Source organism: Ostrea edulis, chromosome 2, assembly GCF_947568905.1.
Source record: "Ostrea edulis chromosome 2, xbOstEdul1.1, whole genome shotgun sequence".
Taxonomy (NCBI): domain Eukaryota; kingdom Metazoa; phylum Mollusca; class Bivalvia; order Ostreida; family Ostreidae; genus Ostrea; species Ostrea edulis.
The window spans coordinates 80,533,995-80,559,262 of record NC_079165.1 but is presented as its reverse complement, the minus strand read 5'-3'; the positions used below and the strand labels follow the sequence as shown (position 1 = coordinate 80,559,262).

General features: G+C 37.0%; 1 protein-coding gene across 7 annotated transcripts; it reads left to right on the top strand.

Moving 5' to 3' along the window:
• Nucleotides 1-23,894, top strand: LOC125678492 (protein lev-9-like). Of its 7 annotated transcripts, none has more exons than XM_048916981.2 (13): nucleotides 1-279; nucleotides 13,087-13,224; nucleotides 15,217-15,411; nucleotides 15,541-15,741; nucleotides 16,578-16,766; nucleotides 16,952-17,140; nucleotides 17,361-17,534; nucleotides 17,850-18,023; nucleotides 18,346-18,430; nucleotides 18,627-18,718; nucleotides 20,848-21,027; nucleotides 21,194-21,379; nucleotides 23,118-23,894. In XM_048916981.2, the coding sequence occupies exons 1-13, from the start codon at nucleotides 213-215 to the stop codon at nucleotides 23,405-23,407; spliced, it is 2,160 nt and encodes a 719-aa protein (XP_048772938.2). In that variant the 5' UTR covers nucleotides 1-212; the 3' UTR covers nucleotides 23,408-23,894. The 7 variants fall into 7 exon arrangements, with proteins under 7 accessions (XP_048772938.2, XP_048772940.2, XP_048772939.2 ...); XM_048916982.2 differs by having other exon boundaries at nucleotides 25-279; nucleotides 16,578-16,757; nucleotides 18,343-18,430; XM_056155062.1 differs by having other exon boundaries at nucleotides 26-279; nucleotides 16,578-16,757.
• The last annotated feature ends 1,374 nt before the right edge of the window (nucleotides 23,895-25,268 follow it).

Below are 25,268 nucleotides of genomic sequence, written 5' to 3'. Positions count from 1 at the left end.
AAACAGCCGCTAACAGAAATCCGTTTTCCGCCGTTGAATTCCGGCACAGTAGTACAAATTGATTACGTGTGTATAACACTAAGACTAGATTCCCCGTTCAGATATTGTTGAGCGCATTTGTGCGCTCGTTTTTGGGGGATTTCGACAGATGATTTCATAGAGAAGCTGTGGAATTAATTCGATCTCTTAGGAAAGTGTGCTAATTCTACAGAATGCGTCCGGATTTTTCGCTTCTGTTTCTTTTGGTTCTACAACTTACTTTCCATATATCCACCCAAGGTAAGATATGACATATTGCCATTAAATTCAGGAAATCGGATCTCCATAACTCCGTTTATTATCCTTCATTTATTGTCTCAAGTTTCTACCAATTCTAGCAATTAATTTCATTATTTTATATAATGAGTACATATGTATTTTTATAATTTATTTTCTACATAGTAATGTACTTGTAAAAGGTAAAGTGACGCTACACATTGATTTAGTCAGGGAAAGACACTGATCAACACTCTCTCTCTCTCTCTCTCTCTCTCTCTCTCTCTCTGTGTGACTCTCTCTCTCTGACTCTCTCTCTCTGTGACTCCCTCTCTCTCTCTCTCTCTCTCTCTCTCTCTCTCTCTCTCTCTCTCTCTCTCTCTGAGAGAGATGATTACATTATCCAGAAAGAATTCTATAAGATGTTTGAACACTTTGATATTTTTGCTTTCTGTCAGATTTAACATGAAAGCCATACAATTAACATCAAACGATATTGAGTTAAATGAAGCTATTAACATCTGGTATTCCTCTCTCAGAAGTCCCCCACTATAACTAAAGAGACGGTTTTAACACATGATTGATCGGCCTATGAATATTGTCTAGTTCACATACACGCAGCACTCCAGCGATATTCATACCCAGAGCACACCTTTCGAAATCGGAATTTCATCCTCACAAAAACAAAGTGTAAAAAACAACGGGGGAAAAAACTATTCAAGCATGAATTGTAAGAAAATTGCATATCCGTGTAAAGAGAAAAAATTAAATTCAACACTTTGCAACGAGAAACAGAATCTCAGAAGCATGTGTTCTAAATTGAATTATTTACGGCGTCTCTGTATGAGGATAATTCTAAAATTAGATCTCATATGAAATTATTCAGAAGCAGTTGTTACGAGTATCGATATTCTCTTACATAAAACAAAATAGATTTAGTTTCAGTATGCATGTAAAGTGCAAATTCTGACGCTTTTCACTTGCATCTGAGAACTAATATCCGGGCTTTCCGCCTCCTCTGTTTCCGTGCGTGTCAAGTTATACCGAGTAAAACCCTTCTTTTCATTTTGATAATGTATTTAGAAGTCCCATGTATACAAAAATGGAATGTTATGATAGATATCGCAAGAAAAGTTCCCCTCATAAGTCTTAGTTAAACAAATCTGGAAAGAGCAAAACAATCAAGATATGAGCAAATACAAACATTTTAATATTAATATATATATATATTATATATATATATATATATATATATATATATATATATATATATATATATATATATTTGGAATTCCTCCATCGTTTTCTTAATTGTTTCCATCGTCTGTCCTAATTAGATAACCCGAAGAAAAGGACGGCCGACTCTATTTACAAACTTATACCATCGTCGACAAAAAAAATGGGATTGCATGTGAGATAAATTTCAAAGTTTAATTTGTTTTTTATTTGTGCATCAAAATTGACAATGACGTCACCACAATTGAATCTGTTTTCACTTGCTGCGTAAATTTAAGTTAATTTGTAATGCTTTAGTAATTCTCAACTGTGGAAAAGTAATCTGATAAACAGACTTGTTTGCAAAAAGAAATGGTTCTTTATTATTCAGACTTAATCAACAACTGCGTAGCTGCAAAACATTTCTTCTCAACCGGTCCATTTTAAAAAACCAGAGGATCGGTTAGAAATAGCTTGTTGATGTTATTTCTTATGATTATTAACATCTTCAATATTGTTATTGTTATTATTATTGTTGTTGTTGTTGTTGGGTATCATCAATGTCTCTTGCTAGAAACCGTTGAAGTTTGTGACATAAAATGCAGTTTATAACTGGTGGAAATTCTCCTGAACCTGTTAAGGAGAAAACCAATATTCATCACTTGGATTCGTCACTGATTCAGTTGCGCCGCTCTAGATTTGATCTCAGAGAGCTGGAGAACCACAGCTTTTCTCTTTATGACCATTTCTTGAATTGTTGTGATTGTAATTATACCCATGTCCAGAACCCGCCATTGCTCTGATTACTGGCATTGAATACCAATCTCCTACTCGCCAGTCAGACTGTGAAGTTCTATCGCCCGTAAGCGACAGGAATTCCGAAATGTAGGGAAGGAGCGTGATGTCAATTCTATTTGTTAAAGGAATCTATTGTGACTAATATAATTGTTTGTTAAAGAAATCTATTGGGGTTTGAGACTAATATAATTCTTTCGGTTATGGAACCCGGTAACATTGATTAGAAAATCGTGGAACACAATTGACAGAACAATTTCATTACAGGAAAAGCTAGGGACATTTTATTAATCATGTCAACACGATCATGAACGTGGTATACTGTACAAAGGCTCCAAAGCCATATTAGTTTTACCTTTTCCATATTTCTAGACTGTTATTCTAACCATTAGTCGTTACAAAAATCTGTTTTGGTATTGCTTCAAACTGGATTAAAATCACAGCAGATAACAGCAGAAACAGAACGCTTTCAAAGAACAGGTCTGATTTAATGATTAAATAAAAACACAACTCGTCGTTTTCGTACAAACAGTTTGCAGATGGACTTGCTTACTCACATCAAATTAAGAGCAATGTACTTCAGCACAATGTTTTTAATATGAAATAAAGGCCCAGCGATAGTAGAAGTTATGGTAACAAAATACATTAACGTGTATTGACTGAGTCCTAGGTCAGCATCTGTTTCATGTTCTGTTGTCCGAAACCGTAGGCTGAGGGCAACAGCTCTGTTAGAGGGTCAAACAAAACAGCTTTTTACGCATTTTTTTTACGGCGCGGATCTAAGAATTCTGATTTTAATTAGATTGAGATCGTAATTGAATCACGCTTGTCCTTTTCCGTAACCGGAAAGAAGACTCGGACGTGGATCGGCGCAAAGATTGCATCAAATCAATACATTTATTCGCCGGAAGCGCGCATGTAGATGAGGTTAAAAGGCAAGAACCGGATCCCTGAATAATGTGTAATTTTGAAGAACGATTAATTTTCACCATATATTCAATTTTGGTATGATTAAACTTTAAGTCTTATTCACTCTTTAAGTGGTAGAATACATTATATATGTATGATATCTTATATTAATTTTTAAGCCCCAAAGCTCGTGTTTCATAATGACCGGATGATAACTCAGAAAACCATACTTGTCACAAAGTTTATTTTTATCACAATCAATCAGAATAACATCATCCAAAGATCATCCAGAAAATTATCCAAAGATTCTACAATAAGTAACAACAAACATTTTAACATGCACACATTACAAATGACACACAACATAAACTCACGGACAGACATGACAAAGAAATAATTCGATATTAAGTTCCATCAATCACATAAATAGAATGGTCTTTTCTTCATCAGATCACATCATTAAGTATAAATTATAAACAATTAAATTTTATTGATGTATTACCTTTAAAACTAAGAATCTGTACAGAATATATAATGGCAATACAAACATATCAAACACCACCTAACAATACATAACACACTCTTGCCAAATATGTGGTATTAGAATCCGAATGGACCTATATGTACGTCTGGTGTATAACTATTAATATCATCAATTAATACAAACATATATATCATTCAGATTTTTTAATCAATACACTCGTTGTAAAATAAAGAGATAAACATCATACTACTCTTACACTCACTCTATGCATACAATCGTTAACATAATTAGTAACTGACCTGATTAGTAGATTATAGTCTGTATGTCCACATGTCCAAAGTTTTAAACCGTCATGTCACCAATAATTAAGAAACTAACCAATGATGGGAAACATTCAAATGTTAAAAGTTGTTTAATATCAACTATGGAAACCTGTTTGTATATTTATTGCACATATTCAGCTGATATTATTTATCATAATTAAAAACACATGTAATAATATAAATTAGATATTTTATCATTCCAAACGGGTAAGGATGTTCTACCACATATTTTATATCTATGACGTCATAATTATATCAACAGACTGATGGCATCGATCTACATACACTCATATTGAGACGGCACTAGGTGGAGTACCACAAATTTAGATCTATTCTTAGCGTTCAGAGCCATAACAGTGAAAGTTCTAAATAACGTGCCAACGCCTGTCGCGACGCGGGACCTCCGTTTTTAAGGTCATATCCGAAAGACCCGTGATTCTTACAAAATTAAGGATTATCTCCATCATGCATAGCTCTGTTCCTTAGACGAATTTGACGCCAGTCTTTGGCACTCTTTCTTTTTTTTAGTTCTTACAAGTCTATTGTTATTTCGGGTTTCCAATATTTCAGCTTGAGCATCACTGAAGAGACATTTGTCGAAATGCGCATCTGGTGCATCAAAATTGGTACCGTATAAGTTTTACATTACTTCTCAATGCGGAGCGTTTGATGAAGGAGCAATCACTACCTATTTTAGCGTATTAGGTTTGACGCGGTCATGGCAAGAGCGGGGCTCGAACTCACGACCTCCCGGTTACGAAGTGAACGCTGTACCACTGAGTTACCGCGACCGGTGCGAAGATAGAAGATCACGTGACATGCATAGCCAATGAATATAGGACAATTAGTCAATAATTTGAAATCGGACAACAGTTCATGAACTGTTAAACGGGAGCAGGTAAAAAAAAAATCAGAAATGAAAGAAATCATGACATTTTAAAGATTTATCAAAGCTGTTTTACCACCTTGTTATACGTTCACTTATTGAATAAAACGACTTCCCCTGCTTAACTATTAACAAAAATGTCAGGATTTTGGATACAGCATTCTTATTAGTTAAATATGACGCCGCATTATGTAAAAATCGTAAAAGAGAATTTGTGGGAAATGCATGACGTTGCAGCCATGAATCGAAGGTCATGTGACGTGCGTAGCCAATAGAAATAGGGCAATTTGTGAATAATTCAATAGCGGTCAACAGATTGGGAGAAATTTGGAACTTTTTAAAGTTGATAGACAAAATGTTGATGCGCGAAGTTTGCGTTTAACGTTTCATACTGAGATGTCATATCTAACTAAGAGTGTTGTTTCACAAAATTCGGACATTTTAGTGAATATTTGAAAGTCTTTTTTTGTTTGTTTGTTTTTTTTTTGTTCAATAAATGAACGTGTAATAAGGAGGCAAGATAGCATTAATACTTTTTTATATAATTACACTGTACATGTACATACATTTCAACATGAAGATCCCGTTGGGACCCGGATTAGAATAGGTCCTCAGTACCCTCTTTGCTTGTCGTGAGAGGGGCGGTTCTTCGGAGGAGACCGCAAAAACTGAGGTCCCGTGTCACAGCAGGTTTGGTACGATACCTGATCAAATGCCGTAAGCGGCGAGCATAGGCCAAAATTTTGCAGCCCTTCACCGGTAACGGTGACGTCTCCATAAGAGTGAAAAATTTCCTAGAGGGACGTTAAACAATATATAATCAATCAACATAAGGAAAATGAAGTTGTTTAACAAAACAGTTATAGACTGGGTCCTTGGACAACAGCTGATTTGTTTGACCCTCTGACGAATGTTACCCTCGGCCTATGGCTTCGGACAACAAATGCGTTATCGGATAACACAAAACAACCGTTGGTCTGGGGCCCAGTCATTAACTGTATACGGTAGTAGAATGTTCTGTTAATACACTGGGACCCAGTCATTAACTGTATACGGTAGTAGAATGTTCTGTTAATACACTGGGCTCAGTCATTAACTGTATACGGTAGTAGAATGTTCTGTTAAATACACCGGGACCCAGTCATAAACTGTATACGGTAGTATAATGTTCTGTTAATACACCGGGACCCAGTCATTAACTGTATACGGTAGTAGAATGTTCTGTTAATACACTGGGGCTCAGTCATTAACTGTATACGGTAGTAGAATGTTCTGTTAATACACTGGGGCTCAGTCATTAACTGTATACGGTAGTAGAATGTTCTGTTATACATGCACACTGGGACCCAGTCATTAACTGTTTACGGTAGTAGAATGTTCTGTTAATACACTGGGCTCAGTCATTAACTGTATACGGTAGTAGAATGTTCTGTTAATACACTGGGACCCAGGCATTAACTGTTTTCGGTAGTAGAATGTTCTGTTAATACACTGGACCCAGTCATTAACTGTTTACGGTAGTAGAATGTTCTGTTAATTACACCGGGACCCAGTCATTAACTGTATACGGTAGTAGAATGTTCTGTTAAATACACCGGGGCACAGTCATTAACTGTATAAGGTAGTAGAATATTCTGTTAATACACTGGGCCCAGTCATTAACTGTATACGGTAGTTAGAATGTTCTGTTAATACACTGGGACCCAGGCATTAACTGTATTCGGTAGTAGAATGTTCTGTTAATACACTGGGCCCAGTCATTAACTGTTTACGGTAGTAGAATATTCTGTTAATACACTGGGCCCAGTCATTAACTGTATACGGTAGTTAGAATGTTCTGTTAATACACTGGGCCCAGTCATTAACTGTTTACGGTAGTAGAATGTTCTGTTAATACACTGGGCCCAGTCATTAACTGTATACGGTAGTAGAATGTTCTGTTATACATGCACACCGGGCCCAGTCATTAACTGTATTCGGTAGTAGAATGTTCTGTTAAATACACTGGGGCTCAGTCATTAACTGTATACGGTAGTAGAATGTTCTGTTAAATACACCGGGGCCCAGTCATTAACTGTATACGGTAGTTAGAATGTTCTGTTAATACACTGGGGCCCAGTCATTAACTTATACGGTAGTAGAATGTTCTGTTAATACACTGAACTGCTTTCTTTTATAATCTGCATGCGGGTAGAGAGTTCTCATATATGCTGTAGGTAAAACGAAATTAAGGATTATCTCCCTCATGCATAGCTCTATCCTTGGACGAATTTGGTCCCAGTTTTTTTGCACTCTAGTTTTCCTTTTAACTCTTACAAGTTTATTGTTATTTCGAATTTCAAAAATGCGCATCTGGTGCATCAAAATTGGTACCGTATAAGTTTTACATCATCATGCTATCTTACAAATTACTGAGTAGCGTTTCAGTCTTGTGTAAACAATCGACATGGCCCCATTTCCGGTGTGTCCAGGGATCCGTGTTTGCCCAACTCTTAATTTTGTATTCCTTATAGAAGTTATGAGATTGATCACTGTTCGTTACATTCACCTTTTCACTATACGAGGGTTGTTCGATATGTACAGTGGAGCCTCGGTAATCCGGACGCCATTAATCTGGACGCTTCACCTTCCGGATGATTTTTCTAGGGAACGGAATTTTTATACATTATTTTGCATCACTAATCCGGATATTCGGGTTCCGGATCCGGACGGTCACTTTTTACTACAAAACGTTATACATGTAATGGGTATTGTACCACAGCGCGATAACGCTTTGCACGATTTCGTGGATGATGATGCTCTTGAATAGCTCTACAGTATTCAATACCTTTCCAACGGATAAACACGAGCCTTCAACTCCACATAGTTTTAACTTATAGTCATTTCAATAGAGCCAGTCGTTGACCACTGTTGTAAAAATGGTTGAGAAACAGGTTGAGAATATTCAAGAAATTAGAGCTTATATAAAAGTTCACACAAAACTTTGTCATTCGGTAATGCAAATATTTACTGATTTGGGGAAAATTTATGGGTCTGATAAGGTACCTTATGAGACAGTTCGTAGGTGGAAAAAGAAATTTCTGACTGGCACAGAGTCCGTCAAAGATGCAGCAAAATCTGACCGACCTGTGGCTGAAATTGGCAAGGTATTTGTTTCAAAAGTCAGGAAAATAATTGAAAGTGATGGCAGATACACGATCCATAATATTGCCAAAGCTGCTGGCATATCGCTATCGCGGGTGCATTTCATTTTGAAGCGTATTTTGAAAGTACGAAAGACTTTTGCCAGATGAATACCGCATATATTGACAGATGACCAAAAACAGGTACGAGTACAAACCGATAAGCAATTGCTCAAAATCAAAGACAATTTGCAAACATTGTTACTGGTGACAAAACATGGGTTCACTATGTCGAACCAGTAAGAAAAATTGGACACAAAATATGACTAACTAAACACGGTAGAAGGCCTGTAGTTGCCAAAAGAACCATAAGCACAAAGAAGGTTCTTTATTGCATATGTGATGGTATAGCCGTACAAATTCCGGTGTCGAAGGGCAAAAGTGTTACATGTCGGTATTACCGATATTTTATTCTTAAAAAGCTCAAGAAATATCATCATAAACGACGCCCTGTGTCAGGATTTAGGCATGCTCGTCTACTTCATGATAATGTTCCATCACATACATCTGAGCTTGTGAAGCAATTTTTGAAGTCGGAGAAGGTTACCGTCTTGCCACACCCACCATACTCTCCAGATCTAGCCCCATGCGACTTTTGCCTTTTTCCAAAACTTTTTTTTAATCTGGTCGTTATTACAAGTCCCGACAAGCCCTTAGCTCAACCATCAGTCAGTGCCTCAGAAGTCTACCGTGACGCATTTCAGAAATGGATTCAGAGATTTCAAACTGCGGAGAATACTTTGAAGGGATGTAATGTTCATTTCACTATTTGAGTCGAATGCTTTTGAGATATCGTACAATACACATTACATATCGAAGACCGTCAAGACAACTATTTCGTGACGTTCGGCGCTTCAGGGAGTTATGTTTGTTATCTTCACTTTTCTTACCTCTCACAATATTGCTCCATTCATATATTTCACAAATAATTCCTATGTTTTGTAAGTAAATACTCCATTAATTCATATAGAAATTCCCATCTTTATATTTCATAGAAATGCTTTCTCCTAATCCATCAAATAAAATCCCTTACGTCTTAAAGAAACTAATTCATATTCATGTATTAAGAGACTAATAGAATTCTTCATTAATACGAATTTGGGATTCGGAAATTCCATCGAGGGGACATGATTCAGAAAACGCTGTCTTACACTATTAATTATGTGAGAAGATGTGCGTCCTTAATGCTCAATAGCTATAACTAGTATAAAACCATTTCATTTGATATCTCCAGAGGAAATATCCCCTCCTTATTCATCATAGAAAAAGTACTTTCTTACATCATATAGAATATTTTCTCACAGAAAATGTGATATGTTACTTCATTATATAAATATATTTTTTTCATTATCATTCAGAGTGTCCTGTTATAAATAGCTTAAAGCAATAACAAGATTCGGTGAGATGTATCAGTTGAGAAAACAGGATAAGAAAAATATTTTCCTGCTTCGCTTTCTCTCAGAAAATGTGATATGTTACTTCATTAAACAATGCTTCAAGCATTTCATTTCATAATCAATGTTTATTTCTTGAATTTCATTTTCAAACATGCTGCATCCTGATTTCTTACAAACACTATTTATCTTCAGGTCTTACAGAAATATTCTTTACAGATTTTCAACTAATTTATGAAACTATGACATATCTGTGAAGACATTTCTCTCTCTCTCTCTCTCTCTCTCTCTCTCTCTCTCTCATTTTCCTCAATATATATGGGTCATCGAAGTTGTACTATAACAAAAAATCGATCCGCTCGCCTTTCTAAAAGTGTTCCCCTTTATGTCTCACAATTCCCCATATATTTTGCAAAACATGCCACTCCTTGTGTGCCACAGAAGATACTTTTTAATCACAAAGAAACGAAAAGGTGAAGATGACAGTGATCAATCTCATAACTCCGATAAGGAATGCAAAATAGAGAGTTGGGCAACCACGGACCCCTGTATATACCAGAGGTGGGATCAAGTACCTAGGATGAGTTAGCATCCCCTGTCGACCGGTTACACCCGCCATGAGCCCTATATAGTGATTAGGTAAACGGAGTAAGTCTTAGTCAACATCATTGTGTCAAGAACGGCCTAAGACTTGGTATGAAACACGTCAGACAGTATTTTACCCTATGACAAGTTGTATTGGCAAACTAAATCGTTATAATGACCATAGAATTTACGAAATGCTGACTATAAACAAGACTGTTGAAAACTTTGTAACTTCATCTTGATCGTCAGTAGCGTTTCTAGATTTAAAAACTAACCATAAGCAGAAGTAGCCTGCCTCGATTTAAAAACTGATCATACACAGAAGAAGCTTTTCCGTATCAGTTGAGAGATATAAACATAAACACCATATGCAGGTGATAGAGGGCGGAGCTCTTCCTATAGGTAACACGTATATACATGTTTAAAAGGAAAATATAGGAAAATAATGAAAAATTAAACCATACCTATGGAACTTTAAAAGTTTGGTACCAATGGCGTCGATTCGAATATTAGCGCGTGGACATGTATTCCTCCATTTTGAATCTCGTCTACCCTAGTTCACGTCGTTCTGAGATGTTACACATAAAATCCGTAAAAGCATGTAAATCTTATTTTCTTAATCATATATAATCACTCCACGATTAACACCATGTTTTTTGTTGTGGTTCAAACGCTTTGTTTGTAAATTTGCTAAATAACGACGCTGAATATGACGTCACAATGTACTGTTTACATCAATTGCGTTATATTTCCCGCGTTCAATATATAGGTGGATTAAATGTCCAAAAATTAGGATGCTTTGATACAGCTCCGTCCGCGTGCTAACTTCGGGTTGTTTTTGTCCTGTTTTGGATATAGATACTAATGTCATAACTTTTTTGCTTCGCCCTCAAACACGGTCACGCCGTAAAACATATTAGCGAGCGAAGCTCAAGTCGCGACGAGTTCGCTCCAATGACTACGCAATTGAGTCACGTGATTTGCTCTTCATCAGCTGAAAAATGATGGGGGCTACCCATAATGCTTCCGGGAAAATGTTGCCGTCACTGCGGAATACTTCATTGACAATTCCGTAGATAAAACAAATAAATAGTTTGGAAAGTACTACAAATGATTTTAAATTCCAGACAAGCTTTCCCATACTCTCGTACGTTTTGTTGTGGATAATTGCTTGATTTGAAAGAAAAACAGTCGCAGCTAATGCTGACGTCACAATGTACTGTTTACATCAACCGCGTTATATTTCTCGCGTTAAATGAATTGCCTCAAGTCGTGTTGTAAGATGTCATGGGGTCTTCGCTCGTCTCAACGGTCACACCGTAAACATACTAATGTAATATTGCTACATAAATGTTGACAGTTGGCGATGGGGAAGCTGAAATCATTCCCTTTGTTATAAAGTTCAATTATTAGTTTGCCGTTTAACTTTATATCTACTTTCAATAAAATATCTAAGTATGAAGCAGATGTGGAAGACTATGTGGTGTCTTTAATTTCGAGTTCATTGGAATATATCGAATCAACGTATGATTGATAATGATTATTGTTAAAGAGGCATTGGCTGTCATTTTGTCACCAGAAAATTGTTCTATATCATATATTTCAGTAATAACACCAGTATTTAATTTCAACCTCAAAGCAGGCACATGAATATGTAATTAAATAATTATTGTCTTGCAAGACAATAATTCTTCCTTATATATTTCTTTACACTAAAATCAGTTATCTAACGTAATTATATTAGATTTCTCTTGTTTTTGGACAAAATAAATGTTTTTATTAGTCATTAAAATACATTTCTATGCCATTGAGAGATTTTTTAAGAAGAAAAAAATGTTTGTCATCACTTTCACAGCCAGTGTCCCATAATATAGAGAAAATGTCGTCGATATATCTAAATGTCGAGTTGAAGGCCACAGCAAGATTTTTTTTCTTCTTATGCAGAAGCTTTTGATTACATTCTGCCTCATAAGAATATACAGAGAGATCAGCTAACAAAGGAGCACAATTCGTGCCCATACCAAAGACTACAAAGATATTGTCAATGAGGAACTCCAGCATATTTTTGATTTCATTTTTAGAATACTTCTGCATGGAATCAGAATGGTGTTTAACAAAGTAATTATATGGATGACTGATCACTGGATGCAAGGTGAAGATAACGAACAGTGATCAATCTCATAACTCCTACAAGCAATACAAAATAGATAGTTGGGCAAACACGGACCCCTGGACACACCAGAGGTGGGATCAGGTGCCTAGGAGGAGTAAGCATCCCCTGTTGACCGGTCACACCCGCCGTGAGTCCTATATCCTGATCAGGTAAACGGAGTTATCCGCAGTCAAATCAGTGTGCCAAGATCGGCTTAACAATCGGTATGAAACACGTCAGACAGCATTTGACCCAATGCGAGGTTGTATTGACGAACTAGATCGTTATAACGACCATAGAATTTGCGAAATGCTGACTTCAATCGAGACTATTGAAATCCCTGTACCATCAACTTGTTTGTCAGTAGCTATAAATATATATGAATATTTAGCAAACAAGTTCCATTTTTTTCAGTTTTATAATCAATCTACACGTGTCTGGGTGTTTTTTCTATTCGCTCCTCTTCAAATTGATTAAATGTGCATTTCACTCCACGTGTGTCTTCCTCCACCTTTTTAGTTTCACAAGCTGTTCATTTCAGTCTGTGTGCGTCTTTCACATCTTTCTATTTTACAAGCTGTTCATTTTAATCTTGATTTGTCTTTTCCGCCTTTCTAGTTTTACAAACTATTCACCTCAGTCTGCATGTGTCTTTCCAGTATAGACTTTTCTCTTTACAGTCCGCTTTATTTTTAATTTGCTTGTTTGTTTATAGTTTTTATGGTGTACAATAATTTAGCAAAAAGAATCGTAAGCGAAGTCTACCATTTTTAAGGTCATCAGAAATACCCGTGATTTTCACTGGAAATTTGCTTGACGAAGAAGCAACCACTACTTAAGTTAACAGCACATTTCAGCTATAATTGCCTATATTTTCCTCTACAGTTACCGATCTCTTCCTTTCAGCCAATTCATGTCCGGAGCGACAACCGCAAACTGGACGGGAGTGTCAGAAGGCGTGTCATCCTAATGACAACCCCTGTAAGAGTCCCAGAAAATCGTGCGAGTGTGATGGGCAGTGTGGGTACAGCTGTATCAACCAAAGTAAGTGACCCAGTCTATTTTTAGAAATCAGAAACACCATACTAACATGATTATATTCCATTTTTTAAAACACACGAGGGTATGAACTGCGACGCTTCACGCTGTCATACTAAAGTATGTCGGCATGAATCGCCGCAGGTCGTACCCTATAATAATTTCATAATTAAATTCGTTTCTTATATCTACATTTTACTATGAGATTGATCACTGTTCGTTATCTCCACCTTTCACTGTAGCCGTTAAGATAGACGTACTGTATTTATCAAGATCCATACGCGCATTGTTAGCAATTCCAGCGCTTTTATGAGGAAATTGATATCAATACTATTTGTTAAAGAACCCCACGAACTTGCTATAGCACTACCTTTCCGAATTGCAGGGGTATTCAGAAACACAGAAATTGTGCTTAAAGTTGCATGGTCCGAATTTCGAAAAAAAAATTCCGCCTTGTAAAAACGCTGTTAAATCATCGCACGTACGTATTTATGAGGCTGTACGGCATGCCATACGGTACTTCGGTTGTTTTAAACAAAATCATTTGATTTTAAATCGGTGTTTACAAACAACATTCACTGGGCCATGTGACCAGTTAAGATTTCAGATCATCGGTGATTTTATCTGTGTAAAGCTGTGTATTTGGTTACAACAGTACCGTGCCATAACTTTAATACAAATAAAAATATCAAATACCTCATAGTAATTCGTTGTTTTACGCTCTTTCAGCCTTAAAGTTAGACAGTTGCCTTTGATTTTTATACCTCATGTTGGGATTCCCCTAACCCGCGTGGAGCTATTTATAGATGAAAATTTATGCGTTCCCGCTACTATTTGCTTTTCAAATAATCTTTTCATTGTTTTCTTTTACATGCAAATGTTTTCAAGCATGTAATTAAGGGAAAGTTAATAACTTTAAAAACTAATTAATCAGCTTTAAAATAATTATGTACAAAAATAATACATGAACATCGGATCATACAGCTTTAAGGGATCAGGGGATTAACGCCATTTTGGTTTTTAAAGGTCATGATCAGCATTTACTTTAAATGTGCACATTAGCAGCAACATGAATTTTTCAAGATTATTTAATGATTACTTCTAAAAATACGATGTATATTGTTATTCTCATTTTTGATTTTTTGACAATGCTTATATACACCTTTCTGTTGGTGAAGTCATTGTTTTCTCAGTCTAACTGGGTTTGATCGTCTGCCTTCTTTCATGAGAACTAGTATATAAAACATTGCTTTAGTTTAGGAAAACATGGACTGCAACGGACGCTGGCCATCAAGTTTTCAAAGTGGAATTATGTTAGTAATGAAATATATTTCAGTTACCATTGGTCCAACGCTGCAATGGCGATGATTCGATACAACAGAGAAATGATGAGGTTGTTGAGATGAAACACTGAACCGTCGTTGTCAGTTTGTCGTAACATCAATCTGATTGGGATTTTGTCGATCACATGACGTCATGTGTCCTACAAACGTTTTGTCTTTGTTCATGCTCAAAACGGTCTATGTCTAAATTATGCATGGGACATCGATTTATTTTTAAGCCTGTTCTAACGGTCCACTTTCCATACTCATTCCGTGGCCGAATGGTTAGAGCATCGCGCTCAAAATCATACGGCCTCTCACGTCTGTCGGCGCGGGTTCGAGTCCCGCTCGCGCCGGTAAGTGAGAAAGTTTCCCAGTTTACTTTCGGAAGGTCGGTGGTCTCTTCCCAGTTACTTGGTATCTGGGTTCTCTCTTCCACCAATAAAAAACTGGGCGCCACCATATAACTGAAAAATTGTTGAGTGTGGCGGAAAACATCCATACTCATTCCAATCTTTGTCAAGCTATAATTAATATGATCTGTGACCAAAAACTTATAAACACCATTTAACTTTCTTAGTTGTTCAGACCAGCAATATAGACGGCAAAACGATGCGTGAAGTGTAGATTTTCTAGAACAGAAAGAACAAGACAGATTCTACATTCGTTCTTGTAGATCACAGATGTGAACAATTGGAAAAGACGATACTTAATGGCCGTGTTGTCATCAAACCGCAGAACATGTTTGGGGGGATCGCGACATATGAGTGTGACTGGGGCTACGAAATTCGGGGTCAGAAGGTCAGAGTGTGTCAGGGCGACGGTTTTTGGGGCGGGGAGACTCCTGAATGTGTTCTGTCAAAGGGAAGCGGTGAGTTTTTATTTTCAAAAGAAAAATGCGTTTAAAAATTATTAACAAGTAGTATAATCTATTCACGAATAGAGAGAAATTAAGCGTATAAGGTATTTTCTTCGTAAAGTGAACATCTATATCTATTAGATAAGGAGGGTTGCGGTTCCCCGCCAGAAATAGATTTTGCTACACATAACGGTAGACAACTGGGTCCGGGCGAAAGGTACCCCTCAGGGACGATGCTGCAGTACACTTGCATCAAGGACTACATGAAAAATCCTGACAACGTGGAGAGGGCGTGGTGTATCGTGGGTGGCGAATGGGTGGGGCCAAAAATGACCTGTCAAGGTAGAAATGCCTTTACATTACTTACAGAAACATGTGAGAAGAGATGACATACCGGTATATGCATGAATTTTTACTATCCTCTCAGTTATATTACTTCATAGTTGGCCAAAAAAATGAAATCAAAGAAATATTCCTATAATAGATATTTATAGATCTGATGTTAGATATTGCTTTTGGTCGGGTGTTATTATTACAATATAGTATAATACTGTACATGTCAATATACATGTCTGTTTTATGACTGTGTATGCATATATAACAATACACAATTATTGCTATTTTTGAGGTCAATACGATGATTTAGACACCTGAGGAGTACAATATTCACCGAGCCCGAAGGGCGAGGTGAAAATTGTACTTCGAAAGTGGCTAAATCATCGTATTGACCTCAAAAACAGCAATAATTGTTTTATTATATGATTAAATGATTAAAAAACAAACCTCGCCATTTTTCTAGAGTTTATATACGTCTGCTGAAATCTTAGCCGAACCCAGTGAGAAACGCGGAATTTCATTGGACAGCAAAAATAAGTATAATCGATCGCGTCAAATTGGAAGTTCCCGACCTATTTTTGGTCCTATGTGGAAAAGATCATTCCTTATGTTCACCTGGAAGGTCACGTGCAGGTAAACATAACGTAGTATGATTTCTACATTGTTGGATCTCAACCAATTAGAGAGCTAGGAATTATTCAATCATATAATAATTTGTGCTATGTGTTTTATGCTTATAATCGGTCAAATATCTTTTTAGCTCATGTTATTTGTTCACTGTAAATAGTTCCAACTTTAAAAAAACAATTACTTAATTACTAACCTTTCACCACCTTCATTAGCTGCTGGTTGTCCCAAGCCCCCAAAGCCGTTAAACGGTGGTGTGGTTGTTCCCGCCTCTACAGGCGTCAATTCAGTGGTTCAGTACTACTGTGATCAGGGTTTTCATCTCACTGGAAGGTCAGAGCGCACATGTCGATCAGACAGCACATGGGACGGGGACGAGCCTCGATGTGAAAAAGGTGGGAGTGGTGAGCCAAATTATCAATCTCTGATGAGTCGTCATGATAAACCTTATAATGTGTGATATCTTTTATTTATAGACTTACATGTACATTCTTCACATTATCTTTTATCAGCGAACTTAGATTTATTTATTTTTTCTTTAATTGATCGTGTCTTGTCAAATACATTTTAATATGTATTCCATTTCAAGCCACATGCGGACCCCCACCCTATGTTGACCGGGCTTTCCACGACTCTAATGACGTAGAAAGGTTTTCTGTTGGAACTCAGATCCAGTATCGATGTCAGGATGGGTTCATGTTGGCAGATCGCTATGCCAACACCCGAGCAGAGTGTATGCGAGACGAGAGGTGGGAGGGGCCCAGAATGTCCTGCACACGTAAATAATTCACCAAATATCATACTGTGTCAAAACTTTGAAAACATAATAAGAATAAATCATGACTGGTGTAACTGTAAAACAAAACATTCGTTTAAGTCGATGCATGTATATTTTCTTATCAATCATATCCAACCACATGAAATTGATTTTAAAGAGTGTTCTTTAAAAAGAACTTATCCTTGATACAGTCTGTAATAATGTTGATTTACGTTTACAGCGGTTAATTGCGGGTTTCCATACACGGTAGAGAATGGGCGTATCGAAGGGATTGATTTTACCTTTCCTCACTCCGTCAAGTTTGTCTGCAACGAGGGTTATAAACTGATGGGGAACGAGACCACCACATGCCAAGCCAATGGACAGTGGTCATCAGAGTCACCAAGCTGCGCGGGTATGTCACGTGGCATGAACAGTGTATAATTTGCCAATTAAACAATATCATGTGTTTCTGTAATGGAACTTGCAGACGCTGATTACTACCCGAAAACTTACTTATACAGTGTTTGGGAGAATATACAAAGTTAACAAAGCATTTTTTATTTTTTTTTTGGCTTTCGTTGGAAACCAAATTGCCTCCTACCCACAAATCGTACCATACCAATTTACTCTGTACATGAAATAGATTCTGAAATATATAAAGATCAGACAGCAGTCTATGATATCAGTCATGAAATCTCAGAAGTTTTGTCCTTTTGCTTTACTCCAGCAATTGACTGTCCTACCCTAAAGTCGCCTGCGGGTGGGAGGATTCGGGGATCAGGGAACGCCTTTGGTACCGTCCTCCGGTTTGAGTGTGACTCTGGCTTACAACTCGAGGGCTCCATTGAAAGACGTTGTATGGAAAACGGTGAATGGAGTGGGACAGAGGTTGAATGCACAGGTACGATAAAATGAAATAAACGGAGCTGGATACACTGGTACGGAACTGAGGTCAAATGTTCAGGTACGGAAATTAGGTCTCATTATCAGGATTGTCATGGAAACAAATGTAAAGGAAAATAACATACTGAACAACTCAGGTAGGAGGCAATCGGGTTATTTTGCTGTGTTTTTTTTAAATATTTATTCATCTATTTATTTTTGTTGTTGTTTTTCGTTTGAGGAGCTCTTTTTAACCTAAATGTATGGCGTGGTTTCGTCATAATTTCAATAGAAGGAATTAAGAATTTAGAATTAAGAATATTTCTTTTTATATAAAGCAGAAATCGACTGTGGTTGGCCGAAGAACTTTTGGAATGGTTACGTTCTCGGAGAAAAAACCACCCTGGGATCCACGCTGTTCTTCAGGTAAAAGGAACTAAAGAGTCAGTTTTCCATTAAAATGTAGAGTTGCTACAAAACGTCAATCCCTTGAAATAAAATGAATTATTGATCCTTTCTACGTACATCCTAGACAAAGACTCTATCAATATCATAATTACGTAACTCTGTTCCCTGTAAAACAAATGTATGTCTTTAATGTCCACCAAATTCTCTATTTTAGTTGTATCGTGCGAACAACATTTGATGGTCCATACTTTGAGACAAAATGTTTGAGCAATGGACGTTGGTCAAATCCGCCGCCCACGTGTTGGGGTGAGTTCTCTTGTGTTGTAGTAATGTTAGTTTCTTTTTCTATCTTTCTTGCCATTTTTATTCATATATCCGTTCTTCAAGTCTGAAATAATTATAACACAGTTCCAAAAGTGAATGGTGTATTGCATAATTATCGTCCGCCTGTGTGTCTATTCGTTCGTTTGTATGTTTATTCGTCCTTCTGTCTCTCTCCCACTCTCGTTGCTCTTTTCCCCATGAACTATGAATACCAGTAGCTTCTTCATATTTGTTACCGATTTCTTAATTGATTAAATTCTACAATGAGAATCAGACTCTCTGATCATCATCATTCTGTTGAGTATTCTTTACATGACTCACTCTTTAATTAAAATTGTCCACGCTCTTTTTTTCCCGCCAGTTTGTACGATGCTCCTTTGATGGATGTTCCCTATTGGACATTAGTAGGTTTTGCTAAAGAGTTCTGTTGTAAGATATAATTGATATCTATATAAAGAGAGATGCTTGCCGCCTGGAAAATACGCGTGTGTGTAAGAGGATCGAACACAGGCGAAGTTATAACTATAAATCACACCTTTTATATTTTACAACAAACTTATCAGATATATCTTGTTATCAATCTTTAATGTTTCGATGTTTTTTATTGTTTGCTTTAGGCTTTATTTCCTAGATATATAAGTCATGTAATATGGTTTAGTTTTCTATAGCTCATAAAGCAGAATGTTACGTCTTCTCCATTGAAGGGAGGCAAGTGCTTGTGATATATTGAGCATGTCACCATAAGATCTGAAACATCACTGAGACTCACTGTGCCAAATATTTGTACAAAGTCTTTTGGAGAACGCATGTTTAGTTGGGCTGCAGCAATTTGTGGAATGACCTCCGCGACATGTTAAAGCTGCCAAAAACATTAACTTAAAAAAATAGAACTCTAAAAAACCGACTTTTTAAAAATTGATTTCCCCGATTTCTAAGTTTCTTACACAGTACAAGTTTTTGTTAATGGCCGTTTTAATGCAGATTTCTAAATCTTCTTAATGTTTTATTTTGATGATTTTTAATACTCTGCATAGTGCTCGACATTAAAAAAAAATTTAGCTATTGATCTTAATTATAGTGTTTTAGTTAGGTAATTTTACAGATATAAGATCTTCGTTTGATTTCATTTGTGTTTTATCCCTCTTCTTATCCTTGTAAAGCGCCTTAGAGTAATTTGTTTTATACAAGGCGTTATATATTTTATTATCATTATAAGACTTCTAGCAGCATGATCACCTTTGACATTCATCCTTAGGTAAATTCTTAATCAGTATGTCCACTTCGAAAAAGAAGGTCATTTGACCTGTTGGTTGACCAGATTCTGTAATGATGATAGCTAGAAATATATACCCGATAGTCATTCACCTATCATGCCTGAAAAATGATTACAATAATTAACATCTTCAAAGGTCGTTGTTCAAATGGAAGAAAGTGAGCATCTGCGTTACAAACATTTTCAGTATATGACTATATCTTACATTGGTGTCTGTGCATACCCAGTAGCTCATTTGTTTTTAGAAGTTTTCTTTCGGTTTGGGGTCTACAAACATGGATTCGTGATACCGGTATTTGGAATATGCAAGTAATACCAACAGAAAGTGTGGCAATAGAGTAACACACTAGTATTCCATACCACTGTCAAATTAATGACATTAAAATTTGATAAAATTCAGCTTTACTTCACAACTATGCACATTTCTATAAGTGAAAGATCAAATCTCTATGTATATCATTATAGTATATTTCACACCAGGAATAAGTCACATGTGGAACCATCGTGTGTCAAACACACGTCTATATTTTCACTTTGTATAAGTCATTATTCATCATAGAAGGCGTGCAAGAGAAAATTTTTAGTTCTATTCTAAACGTGTTTCTACTTTGTTTCCTAATAGCCTGCTAGTCTCGTACAACCAGATTTTTCAAATCTTTCGGAATTGACTGTGAAAATGTTGGAGAGAATAAAACCGAAACTAAATTAGCGCTCTCTAGCGGTACGATTATTATCGTTCTCTTTCTTTCACTAAGAAAGTCCCGTCTAATTTTGTAGTCCTGTTCCGTTTCTGCCTAACTTTGTCATACTAAATGGACTACGAATTTTAACTTTTCAGGTCAATGCACCATTCCAAACATTGATAACGCGGAAGTTGTGGGATACCCAGTGGGAACCTGGGTAAACCATGGAAAGACTTTTGAGTACGACTGTAAAAATGGACTGGTCCCCATCAGATCACGCATGGTGACGTGTTATAATGGGACCTTTAACCCCAGCACTCCGAAATGTGTCCCAGGTAACATAGCTGCAATATAAATTTTGTAAATATATAATTTTGATATATAAAATGTTCAGTGTAATATTATATATAATTCTACATTTTTGTATGCGGTTTGCAACTTATCAAACAATATCTCAGAAAATTCAGAATTTGTATTTAATTGATTTGTTTGCCTCAATAGCACCTTGCCCTTCTCCACCGCCTCTTGTCGAGAATGGAATACGGCTTTTCATTGGCCAGGAGCACGGACGCAGGGCACGTTACATTTGCGCCAACGGTTTTAGATTGATGGGAATGGGACAAAACATGCCTTATCTCATTTGTGACAAAGGAAAGTGGATCGGCGGAAATCCAGTCTGTGAAGAACGTTAGTGTTAAGTATAGAATATGAAGGAAAAGGCAATGCAATGCATGAAAGGCGAAGATAACGAACAGTGATATATATACTACTCAAAATTTGATAAGGATCACTAGGTTATATGTGTGTAATTTACCACTAACATAACAAAAGACATAAATTTGACTCAGAAACGTGTTTACTCAGGTTATGAATGAAAATTCATGAACGGCATGAACTTTTATCAATACGGAATGCTTGAAATCTGATAACAACACCAAAAGGCATTTCATTACAAAAAGCTAACAGCAAACCAAAGAAAGAATTACACAGTCTTTGGGGATAGTCCATCATTACACTTAGTCGATGAAGTGTCAATACCGGGTATGGCCTCCCCTTGCATCAATGACGGCTTGACAACGTCGAGCCATGCTGTCAATAAGCACCCGGATGTTTCCAATGGGAAGGTTGTTCCACTCTTCCACGAGGGCGTTTCCGAGCTCTGCCAAAGTCGTGGGTTGTGCTCTACGGCGTGAAAGGGCAACCTGCAGCATGTTCCATACATGCTCAATCGGGTTAAAGTCCGGCGATCGCGCTGGCCAGTCCATACGGACAATTGTCTCCTGCTGAAGGTACTGCTCCACCACCCTGGCGCGATGAGGACTGGCGTTATCATCCATCAGGATGAACTCAGGACCAACAGCACCAGCGTAGGGTCTGACGTAAACATCGAGGATCTCATCCCGGTACCGCACCCCCGTCATTGTTCCTCTCTCCAGGACATGAAGATCTGTTCTTCCATCCCTGCTGATTCCACCCCAGACCATGATGGAACCACCACCATAACGGTCATGTTCACTGATGTTGGCATCATGGAAACGTTCACGTTGTCGCCGCCACACTCGGTGCCTCCTGTTTGTAAAGTCCAAACAATACCTGGACTCATCGGTGAACAGAACTTGAACCCAATCGTTCTGTGTCCAAGTGAGATGATCTTCAGCCCAGTCCAATCGCTCCCGCCGGTGTCGAACAGTCAGAGGGACTCGAATACATGCCCTTCTCGAGTTGAGACCTGCATTGTGAAGCCGATTCCGTATCGTCTGAGTGGACACATTCACCCCCGAGGCGTTCAGGAGGTCGTTACGTAGGCTGGTTGCTGTCCAGAAGGGATGGCGTCGTGCCTGAAGAGCCACATAATGGTCTTGGCGTTGGGTTGTCGACGTCTGACGACCACCCCCCATGTCGGTGTGCTGCTGTACCAAAAGTTTGCTGTCAGTTCCAGGACCTGTTTACAACGGTCTGGCTGACGTTTAGTGCATTTGCAACGTCACGTTGTGAATAGCCAGCGTCAAGCATTCCAATACATCTGCCCAGTTGTTCTGTCGTCAGGCGACGCCTTACACGTTGAGGGGGCATTGTGGTGATAAACGTAGTGTAAACACTCAAGTGAGTTTGAAATTTTAGAAAGAATCAGACACCGATGCCTAAGTGAAAATCGTGAAATGGTAGCAAAAGCATAAACTGTGATGAGATGGCATGAAATGCACATGCAAGTTTGTTGAAGACGTTTTTGATTTCACTTGGACACAATATTGCCAGTTATGCAGTTATTATTTTTTTAAACAGAAAAATATCTATGATCCTTATCAAATTTTGAGTAGTATATATAATAATCATTTAAACTGTTTCCATTTTACTAAAATAGTCTTGAGTGCTGATTTTTATTTTAAATATCATTTGATATTTGTAAATTGTACCCTTTTTGTAGATTTTTGTCAAAATCCCGGGGCCATATCAAATGGTAAAATATTTAAAAAGGAGCCAAACAATCTCAGGTTTAACTTTCCGCAATATATTACTACAATAAAGCACGGCCAGAGACTGGAATTCAAATGTGACCCAGGTTATGAGATTTCAGGGGCCAGTGGAGCCACTTGTATCAACGGCCAATGGATTCCCCCTCTAGGTGGCGCTGACTCTCATTGCAAACCGCAACAGTACCTCAAGTTACCTATTCTGTGGAAACCTCTACCCAACAGAAATTTTCACGAGACCTGAGGTCCATTTCCCTCATCAGTGGAATCCCTGCCCTCATAGGTGTCTTCTGTGAAACCTGAAATCCATGGATCTTTTTACTAAGGCGGTATCTTGAGCATCAGATAGAAATTGTGTCAACCGCATATTACTGGTAGATATATTTACGTTGACTCAGTGCCTTCCTTACAGTGTCTTCATTTCATACAATACTATCCTATCCTTATTGACTTCTTTCATAATTCTACATACATACAAAAAATTATTTAAAATACAAAAATCCATAGATATATATATATATATATATATATATATATATATATATATATATATATATTCAACAACTTTGCATCATTCATATTTAAATGTATGTGTTCATGAAGCATTGTGCGATGGGTTCTCTTCATGGTATAAAAACATAAAGTTTGGGCAGACAAATAAAGCGATGTATAGTTCAAACTTTTTATTACCTATTTATTATTGTATATCTCAATAAATTTCTTTGAAAGCACATTGTGTAAAATGCTTTGAAACCACTAAACCATGTAAATACGAAAAGAGGGCTCAGAGTCGACTAAAACTGAAATTTCGCAAATTTTATGATTGTTATTATGATATTATTTGTAAATAAACTAGAAAACTGACATGGTCAGCAAAGGCCCCGTTGTGAGGGTTATTGGAGGAAAGTGACATCTGTGTTAGATATAGCAATTTTTGGGGGCTGGTATATATGTTAGAATTGATAATATTCAAAGATACATTAGAGTGCAAATTTGTAAAAAGAAAAAAAAAAGGAATCATGAAGCATATTTATGAGAGACTGTTGCAAATTTAAATTACTGCTGTTTGACACACACTCCTCCACTCAAACACAACAGAGTGCAACTAAATCCCATTGTAATAGGGGATTCAAAATGCATAACTGGTACAAAATGTGGTACGTACTATTCGAAAAGGATTATGAATTTGACATATTGATGTCTAGGAAAAGGAAATTCTTACATCGGGGGTCTAAGCGTTTTCAAACATTTTCTACATTTTTAGAAATAGAAATCCATAGAATGTGTCTTTACATACATAGGTGAGACAGTTTCCATTATTCCTAGTAGAGACATACCTTGTATGCGCTAAAAAATATTCATTAGCAAGTATCAAAATACTCACGTAGAAAACCGTCAACAAGCGCAGTGAAACACGCCATATCGTGATTTTCACCGACGAAAGTTCGGTAACAGTAATGAATAAGGTACACTCATTTTGTATCTATTCTGTGACTTTCTTTATTAAAAGGAACAGTTCTCTAAGGTGCAATTAGTACATAATTCAATGATTATGAAGCAGTTTCACTTTGCAACCAGATATAAGAGATTTTATTTCGTATTCCGATCCCGATCGAGAGTTGTTGTCTGGGAATGACGTGTTTTAAAATTCAATATACATGTAACATCAAGCATTTTTATATCACATTAAAAAAACCCAAACTATACACATACACAATGTTGTAGAGTTATTTTTTGAAAATTTTCTATATCAATACAATACATATCATAATTCAAATTGAATTATCTCCCTTAGACAGTGGTAAATAGATACAGTCATAATAAGAAAGATGATGACATACAAACAGACAGAGTGACATGACCCCAAAATCTATAGGTGTCTTCCTCTTATTGTAAATTATTTCTGTACAAAATTTGAAAACTATGATAAAAACTGTTTGAGTTATCGTGTCACAAAAAAGTGTTGACGGACAGACAGACGGACGGACGGACAATGTGATTACTATAGGGCTTCCTGCATTTCATGCGGGGTCCTAATAAAACCTTAAATTTGGTCGAATGCTATTAAAGTTGAAGATAACGAACAGTGATTGATCATTCTCTTA